This window comes from Triticum aestivum, chromosome 7D (genome assembly GCF_018294505.1).
Source record: "Triticum aestivum cultivar Chinese Spring chromosome 7D, IWGSC CS RefSeq v2.1, whole genome shotgun sequence".
Classification (NCBI taxonomy): domain Eukaryota; kingdom Viridiplantae; phylum Streptophyta; class Magnoliopsida; order Poales; family Poaceae; genus Triticum; species Triticum aestivum.
This window is the reverse complement of record NC_057814.1, coordinates 237327429-237337362: the sequence shown is the minus strand read 5'-3', so window position 1 is coordinate 237337362 and position 9934 is coordinate 237327429. Positions and strand designations below refer to the sequence as shown.

The 9934-nt window shown below is 44.0% G+C and overlaps 1 protein-coding gene across 1 annotated transcript; it reads right to left on the bottom strand.

Annotated features, from left to right (window-relative positions):
* Positions 1–236: 236 nt before the first annotated feature.
* LOC123165365 (FHA domain-containing protein FHA2) lies at positions 237–4988 on the bottom strand. Its single transcript, XM_044582996.1, has 4 exons — positions 4574–4988; positions 3633–4382; positions 1763–1917; positions 237–708 (listed from the first exon to the last, which is right to left on the bottom strand). The coding sequence occupies exons 2-4, from the start codon at positions 4297–4299 to the stop codon at positions 499–501; spliced, it is 1032 nt and encodes a 343-aa protein (XP_044438931.1). The 5' UTR covers positions 4300–4382; positions 4574–4988; the 3' UTR covers positions 237–498.
* Between the last annotated feature and the right edge of the window lie 4946 nt (positions 4989–9934).

Sequence of the window (9934 nt, the reverse complement as noted above, 5' to 3'; positions counted from 1 at the left end):
AATTTGCCATTCGCTCCCACCAGACCACCACAACTTGTCTCAGAAAAAAAAAACCCACCACAACAATGGAGCAGCATGCTAGGCACGGCAAATAACAGGGCTGTGTGCCAGACGGCTGCTGCTGGGAACAATGGCGCGACGGTCCCAGCATCAGTGTCGCTGCCACCGGCCGCCGTGTCACGCAAACAGGACGCCCTAAGTTCGGTAGTTCAAAGAGGCAACTTTAAACCTGAAGAGACGCGAACTGAAAACTACCCTTATAAGTCCTGTTTCCGCATAACATTCTCGACACTACAGAGGTATAGGTAAAAACACGGAAGAAACCAGCCAGGTGTACAGTACATTACAGCAAAGTTCATTTAACTGATGCAAAACTGCAGAGGCAAATCAGGACGCCACTCGACCTTCCAGACACGAACGAACCGACCGACCGACGGCGACGGCAAGGATGCGGAACAAAACCCAAGCAAAGCTTTGGAGACAGCCTCACCTCGCTGGTCAGGAGAGCAAGGAAACCAGCGAGACGAACTCCGAGATCGCCCTGCCCTTGGATTTCGTGTTGATGACGAAGTGCTCCGGGTACTTCCTGAGCAGCCCCAGCAGCCCGTACCATGGCCTCCCCTTGGCTTCTATCACCGACCAGTCGTCCGCCGTCAGGTACTTCCGCACCCTGCTGTGGTGCCACACGTTGCCAAACTGGTCCATAAGCTGCGAGTAGCCAAACAAACGGTTAAGAGATTGCCAACACTGATTGTAACTGTAACAGTTTGCTAAGCTTTTACATGGCTGGGTGAGTGAAGAAAAAGGAGATCATCAGAAAAGGGAAACTAAAACAAGGGGGTTCTGAATTGGCAGCCGGTGGTAAGCAGAACAACATCAGTAATGATGATAATGTTATGACCTGAACCAGAATAGAGAGGACATCCCAGTATGTAGCACTAGTATTAATCAATTTAACAGTGAAAATTTTAAGATAGCTATAACAAGATATACTTGCAAGTCTTTCCCATTACTTGTACAAGATTATGTAAGTATCAGTACAAAATCTTCTGCCGCGAGTCACAGCTCCACAAATCCCAAGCAACAACATTCAATGCAAAACATGTTCGGAGTGACAACTGACAAATGAGGGATGCTACCAGGCAGAGTCAAGCATTAACATGCTAAAAGCCCTATTATAGCCTGTGCGCCTACAACTGCATGCCTTCATGAATTTATATGGTAGTTTTGATAAGCTATCGTACATACACCTACGGGATACAACTAAGCTACTCCCTTCGTTCACTATTATAAGATGTTTTGGATATTTCAACATGGACTACATACGGACTGAAATCAGTGGACGAACACACTAAAATGCGTCCATATACATCTAATTCAGAAAAAGTTAGAACATCTTAATAGTGAACGGAGGGAGTATTAGACAGGCAGGGATGCTAGCACCTGACTTCTATCCCCAGATGATATTCTCAGAATGCAGTTTAGGTTATTATCCTTTTGAATCAATAAGTCATTTTTTTAGTGTCGTCAGTTGTAATGATATTCTATTTCAAAAAATTAAACTGTGATGATATCGCCTATCCCTTTAATGTATCAAAAGAGTAAGCTACTTTCTGTACATTTAAATTTTCCAAGCCTGAGTTAGATCCAGTTGTTTCACAGAAGACGGGTTGGACTAATTTGGGGTAATATACTAATATAGCATACTTTAACTTCATCATAGAAGTGGGATACGAAATATGTGTGTTTTTCCATGACAAACCTCTGTATGGAGTGTTTTCATAGGCATCCATTCTCCGGGGCCACAGAGGTCAGATAACACAGTCGCAACAGATGACACGACTTCCTTCTCTTCCGTTTGAAGGTGCTGGTTGTCCACATCCTTGTCACCCCTTGATCTTATTTCTGATCTATTGTCTGCACAAAAAAGAAGTCAGTTCATTTCAGATCAAACAAATACTTCCTCACATGTTAAAAGGTAATGAATTTGGTCTTTAAATGGACAAAGCTGAAATAAACAGAATGCAGTAACAGCTTTGGAATCGAGGTCCAGAACTGGAAACAGGAACAAAGTTCACCAACAGCTTCTAAACTTATATCATGGAACGGAGGGAGTACAATTTACTAATTCATAGTTCTTGATAAGTATAGTATGTCAGCTGCTATAGTGATAGAAATAGCCTAGATAATGTACTTTAATTTATCTCTAGACACCAAGAATGGAAAACGTCAAGACATTCAGATTGAAGCATCTGGATGTGTATCTTTTAATGTGCAAATATAACTGCATCTCTGCTTCCTTTTCTCTTAAAAAGGTAACAACATGAGAGATGCAGTTATGTTTACACATCATGATAAAGCATAATGTTCTTACATAATAACACTTGCAATAGCAACTAATAATGTATGCTCACCTGCAGTAAACGTCTAATCAGAGTTTTTTTTCTTTTTCATGGTAATACGTCTCATTTATATCATAGTACAAGTACACACTGACCTGACAAAAGTGAAAAATAAGCAGAACGCTAGCCTTTGCACAAAGGAACATCAGCCAAGAAGGAAAAATATAATCAAGGCCGAAAAACCCTCTAAGCTTGACACCAACGCCCGTCACATGCCTCTGGCACCACCACAATAGCCACCAAAGGACACAATGACAGATCACCTCCTCACCCGAGCTCGACGCGGCTCCATCGCTGACATGCAGCTTTGCGGACCTCCAAGGTGGCTCACCAAAGGCGAAGCCATTACCGTTGAACAAATCAGACCGGGGCAACACCCCGGACACGCCATCGAACTCAATATCTGGCACCCCCGCACGACTAAAACGTCGAAGGAGGAAACCATACCTGCCACCCATGAACCACGAACCCAGTACACGATCCACCATCTTCCAGATGCCGTCGATGCAGACCACAATCTGCATCCACTCCAGGACTACCTCCCACGCTCCGCGCCGGCGCTGGAGCAAATGCCATCGCAACGGCGGAGCCCAAGGACACAAGTCCACCACGAGGATGCCTCTGCCGCCACACCATCCTTGCTTGAACAGACTGGTTTCCAAATCCATCCCCAACCATAGGACGGATCGCCTCGATGGGAAAGGATCTGAAGCTTCTTTATTAAGCGCCGCCATCGCCACCGCCGAAGCCAAGACGATGAACGACCCAAAAAACATATGCTACTAGGGTCTAACCTAAAGCTACACGATCCACACGCGTAGATCCAGCGACCCCCCTCACCGCCGACAACCAAGTCGTCGGCGGAGGGGAGCCGCCGAAGGAAGGTGGCGGATGAGCTCTCCTAGCGGTCGCTAGGTTTAGTCGCCCAAGCCCGAGAGAGAGAAACAGCTAGCCTCTAACTGATTAACGTCTAATCAGAGTTCCATAAGAGAATTATACAGATAGATAGTTCCCATAACAGTACATTTACGTTATAATGTGTATATCTGCCTCTAATATGAATGTTGGCGTATCATCTTTAATCATTATATTACTATAACCGCATGAAAAGGTACAGCTAAATGTGAGTGCAAAATCATCTCAACTCTGCATATCTTTTAGAAGAAAAACAAGATGATGAGCAAGGAGAAGTATATACAGCAAAAATGCAGAGCAAGGATAATGCATCACCTTCACCCAATGTTCCTATTGCTTCAACATTGATTCTGTGCCCACCATAGATGTCCAAATCTCCGGGAGACTTCTTGGTTCTCTTCAGCTTGCCCTTCATTCCACCTTCCCCAACACCATTCCCAATGTCATCACTGTCCCGGCCATAATCACCTTCAGAGAAGCGGTCATGGAAATCGGACACACGAGGGTGCCCTGGCCGCGCATAAGCTGGCGGTGGGATCTGTGGAGGAATAACAGGGGCTTGCCGAGCAGCGAACGAGGCAAAGATAGACCTCGTGGGCAAGAGGAAATAAAACTTCTTGTCTCCAATCTGAAGGAGGTCCTGTGAGTCAAGCTTAACAGGAGGGTTCCCAGGGAGGTGCAGGACACCCTCAACCAGGCAGCCGTTCTTGCCGATGACGTCAAGCGCGAAGCGGCGGCGCTGGAAGTCGTAGAATATCCGCGCGTGGTGGCGCGAGATGTTCATCCCCCCACCGAGGCTGGAGAGATCCACATCCACCGTGGATTTCTTGCTGTTGCGGCCCAGCATGATGGAGTAGGTCTGCATGTAGTACTCGAAATCCTCACCCTGCAGCTTGGCAAACCCTGCCTCCACCTCGCCGTCGCCGCCGGAGGATCCGGCAGGGATGGCACCGGCACCAGCGGCGGACTTGACGTTGGGCATATCGGCTTCAGTTGGACCCTCGATTTTCCGACAAGATTAGCCGCCTCGCCTCAGGCCGATCTTGCGCGCGGAAGTAGAGGAACCTAATCGGACCAAGGAACAGAATAATTAGTATGGCGGAAAGAAGCAAGCAATCGGCGAGCAAAGAAAGATTCAGGTTATGATTTTGATTTTGATTCTGATTGCTCACTGCCACAGCAAGGAAAGAATCCAAAAAAAAAAAACCAATCAACCCCACTAGAACAGTTCGTCCGTCAAGCTAGGGTTTCCTTACCAACAAAAGAGGAAATTAATCGGCGCTAATCCAGTGCCAGTAGGCAGTTGCCCTTTGCTTTATGCGCCCCGCCCCCGCCCCCGTCGCCGTCGGCCCGGGAAATTGCGGGGAAGAGAAGAAGAACGAACGGGAGTGGGGAAGGGGGCGTCCGAGGGGAGAAATCAGTGACGATGAATAAGGGAGAGGGGAACTTTCTTTAGAAGATGATGATGAACACCGTCGACATGGAGATGCCGGAATTCTAAGCGGTGTACCATCACCTGAATCTTCGCAGATCAAGGCCCGATACTAATTCAATTTGCGAGATTCTAAAAGGAATTTGAGTAAATTTCTCACGACCAGCGAGTACTGGTCAGTATCTGGTGGACAACCATGAGGATGGAGTTATCTTTATCCGCTCATGAGAAAACGTGCTCACACCTGAATCCAACGGCAGCTAATGCTCGACGGATACTCTGGGCAAATAACAAATCAACATTCATCACAATAACAAATCAATATATTGTTCTCCTATTATTATTAGAGAAAATAATAAATAAGTATCATCAGATACATCATAGAATATGAAAAATAAGGCCGGAAAAGGAAAAGAATAAATAGAAAAAGGACTGTGATATTTGGCACACGTGTGCCATATAAGCAAAACTGTCACACCTCTACTTCTTTCATTTTAAAGTACCACACGATCCCTCGTCCTTTGACCTCACCTCCTCTCAAACGACCTCGCAGACTCGCCCGAGAAACCTGCTTCTCCCACACATCTCGGGCGCCCACCCCCGAGAAAACTGCCACTTCTTCACATCTACCACATGTTTTCTCCTCAGGACAAAGTTACCATGGTATTCGCATGCAAGTTATCAGGCCTGTGTTGCATAACTTACCGTGCTATTTACATAGAACGTACCAGGTATCTATGCTTCAACAACTACATCCCTTCAAAGTTACCACTGGTTTTGTACACAAGTTATAAGGTCTTCGATGTGTAAAATATCGTGGTACTTACACATAAGTTACCAGGGGTATATGTACATCAACCTCCCCCCGGTCAAAGTTACCATGATGGATTGTACATGAGTTACTGGGTCTACAGTTTGTATATTATCAAGGTACTTGCACCTAAAAACCTGGGTGTGTTTCGGTAGCTTTTTTCATAGGTCAAAAATTACCACGATGTTTTTGCGTAACTTATCACGCCTATAGCACGTGAGCCCCTCATGACACTAAACATTATGTGACTTTCCCATGGCACGCCATGTGTTGTGTTCATCCAAGAGGCCCACGCGCGAGGCGAGTGTATGTTTTTAACAACTTAGTTTCCTTTGATAAAAAAGTTACCATCATGTTTATATTGCAAGTTATCGGTTATGCGGTGCTTATATTATCATGTTATTTTCACAAAAAATATTGGGGATGTTTTGAACAACTTTTTCCCGGGACAAAAAGTTATCATGGGGATTCTAGGTAACCTATCAAGCTCGTAGTGCTTAAAATATCATGCTATTTACACAAAATTTATCAGGGGTATGTTTCAGCAAATCCCGCCCCCCCCCCCCCACGGGTCAAAAACTTATCGTGGTGTTTAGTTATCGCAGTGCGTATGTTTTCATGCTATTTAGACATAAAAATGCCAGGGGGGAGGTATACTACCGTGCTATTTACACAGAAGATACCGGAGTATCTTTTCAAAAAAAAAATTCCCTACGGTCAAAGTTACCATGGTGTTTCTACCTCAGTTATCAGATGTGCGCTGCGTATATTACCGTCTATTTACACATAAATTATTGGGTATCTTTTCACACTTGTCTTCCCCAATGGTTAAAGTTACCATGATGTTTGTATCTAAATTATCAGGTTTATGGCATGAATGTTATCGTGCTATTTACAGAAATTACCGGGGGGCGGGTTGAACAAATTTATTCCCAATGATCAAAGTTACCGCGAACATGTTAAAAACAGTATTTCCCTTAGCTTGCTCAACAATGAGTGCCATAGGTGAGGTGGTTAGCTCCCTTTGTTGATTACCTGCAGACCAGAGATCAAATCCTAGTCCAAGCATTGTTTTTGCCGAAAATCGGGAAGGCGCGTGGGCCATAATTGACGATTACGAAAATTAGGAAGGCACGGTAAAATCGGGGAGGGCGTGCGGGAAAGGAAAGAAATCGGGAGAGGTCGGTGGGGGAGGACGTGCGGGAAAGGAAGGAGATCGGGAGGCGTGCGGGAAAGGAAAGAAATCGGGTGCGGGGAAGGAAGGAGATCGGGAGGGAAGTGACGACGCTGGATGCGTGTGGCAGTTTCACAATCTGCCACACGGTTGCCATATACATATTTCGATAGGAAAAAAGGACAAACAAAAACAACTGGAGGAAAACCGAAAAGAACAGAAAAGGGAAAATTGTTACATGGGTTAGCCAAATGAAAATTAACTTCCAATTCACCGGATCTACGTTTGGCCAAATGAAAATCTAAATTCAAATTCACCCGATCTACTTTTAGCCAAACATCCCGTTCATCATAACTACTCTCAACCAAATAAAAAACTAACCTCTGATTCACCGGATCTACTTTCAACACATGAACACGTAACTTTCAGTTCACCAGATCTGAACTTTCAACCCAATCAAGTACCAAGCCCGAAGGTAAAATCTCCGATTTGAAGAACAACTTAAGAGAAAAGAAGAAAAACAGTTTATAACCTTGAGATCAGATTTACTACCTGCCCTTCTTATGTCCCGGATCAGGTGCTAGCAAGAACTGTAGTGTCAATGGATGGGAGAATAGTTTGAAAGGCATTCTTGGATAGAAAATGGGAGAGAAGACTACAAGGAGTGGGGCTTGGGTGGAATCGAGAACTAATAAAGGGCACAGGGTTAGGGTAAAACGATGAAGGACATGACTATGAAAGGAAATATTTTGATGCCCCCCGCTGTCGCCAACACCCACCCCCACCCCAATTAAAAAATTAGCGGACGAGCATTGTTATACTTACGACACTTTTCCATCATATTTATATACGGGAGTCCAAACCACCGTTAGATTCTTGTCATATTATCAGTGGCATTCAAAGGCAGTGTGGTACAAAATCGGACGTTCATCGTCATAAGAGTACTTCCATTAGCAGACACCAAAATGCACAAAAGCAGCTTTATGGTGTACTCGTGGCTAGTCAAATACTGGTAAAACTAGCATCTCCACTAACAACCCAAGCCATAGCCCATACTCCAAGCAGTTGACTAAGTAACATGCACCGTTTTTTACCATATATCTTTCCACCTATTACTACAACACATATAGCACACTACAACAAAAATGTGCTTCTATGACAAAATGGCCCAATGAGAAAGGTAAAGTGCCATAGCAGTGACCACATCCATGATGAAAAAAGGACTTTTGTCATACATGCGGCAACACTCTACTACGCACACAAAAATCTATGACAATGTATCAAAAGATTTTCCTGGAAGTGCGCTTGTGCCCTACCGGGGCACTTCTATGACATCCTTTGGACCTTTTATGACAAGGTTGTTCGTGATCGGTGTGAGGGCGATATTTTTACCTGGTTGCAAAGGTCAGTTGCACCTCATTCGCTCCACATGAGGTAGCTTTGACCTGACATGGTTCGGATGTCAGCCTCCCAATACAGGAGCCAAAAGTTGCATGCTGCCGAGATTGTGGGAGACTTGCATTTACACCACCGGGAGAGGACTTTGTAACAAGTTGGATCCCAGATGTCAACCTCTCAATACAGGAGCCAAATGACGTGTATTTGGCACGACCTTTGGAGACTTGTATGTAAACGGCTAGGAAAGGACTTTGTAACAAGCTAGGTCCCGCATATCAGCCTCTCAGTACAAGAGCCAAATGATACATACTTGACGTGGTTGTTGGAGACCCGTATGTACATGATTGGGAGAAGACTTTGTAACAAGCTTGGTCCCAGATGCCAGCTTCTCCGTACATGAACCAAATGATGTGTACTTGGCATGGGTGTTGGAGACATGTATGTACATGAGTGAGACCGGACTTTGTAACCTGTTGGATCTTAGGTGTGAGCCTCTTGGTAAATGAAATGAATTCTTAAACTAACATTGCATTTTCCTTATTCTCATGGTCGGCTGAGTTTAGTCTTGTGCTTTATCCATGAACCGTGCACTCATGGCAAGACAAGATCTTAAAATTTGTTAGTTGTGTGTGTATCCCCCTTCTCATGCATAATCGATATTTTTGCCCCTCCAAAATGAATTCAAGTGTGGACTATTGATTACTAGATACAATATCGTATGGTACCCATTTGTAGTTCTCTCCCCCCCCCTCTCTAATGTATTTACATGAGTGTGCATTGTTGAGTACTCGATACAACCACATATGGTATTTACCCATAATGTATCTCCCCCTTTGGCCGTGACTAGTTGTTGGAGACCCGTATGTACCAATTGGGGTCGTACATGCTAACAACTTGTGTAGGCTTTAACCTAGTGGGTCCCAGATGTCATCTTCACAATAAAAGTCGGCACTTGCTAGGTTCTCGTTACTTGACTACATTGACAATGAATTACCCACAACTGTCAGGGGTCTATTGTAGCCCTTTTTGAAAGTAAGAGTGTCGAACCCAATGAGGAGAAAAATGAATTGGTAGATAAAAACTAGTAAGGAATCACCGTATAAGCTGCAAAGATTGTTTGATTGTTTGTTTTATCACAAGAACCATTGTAAGAACATAAATATATAGAAACAAAACTGCAACAATGCAGCAAGTGGCCCAATCCTTAATTATGCTAAGGACAGGCCCATTGTATTACTTAGAAATCAAATTGCTCTCGGCGACACATGGGAGATTCACCCAAGTTACTTTCATCTAGTTTCATTGAGTTAACATTCATCGCTTTTATAATTTGTTGTGGTGGAACCTATAAGAATGTGGTGTTCTTACTTGAACAAACAATGTACTTACGATTATACCCTCTATGTAAGCATCCGCAAATACAACAGAGAAACTAAGACACCATATAACCATAGCATTCAACTTTGGGGGTTCAACGGCCCTCGTGTAACAATTCATAAACTTATGGTTTGGTATTTTCTGTCACTTCAACCACCCATCATAGATAAAAGTAATCCCACAATGACCTCCTCTAGGCCCTTAATGCTTAAGTGATTTGCAGTCAATAGAATTACACCACAACATAATATCAATCACTGAATTTTATTTAACCTCACAAGATTACTAGTAACAAGGTTTATCCCATGTCCTCAAGAACGTAACAGACTACTCAAAATACATCATATGGATCTTGACCAGTGGGTATGGAAGGATTAACAGTCTAAACATATAGATTTTTCTCCAATAAAAACTTCTAAGTTTCA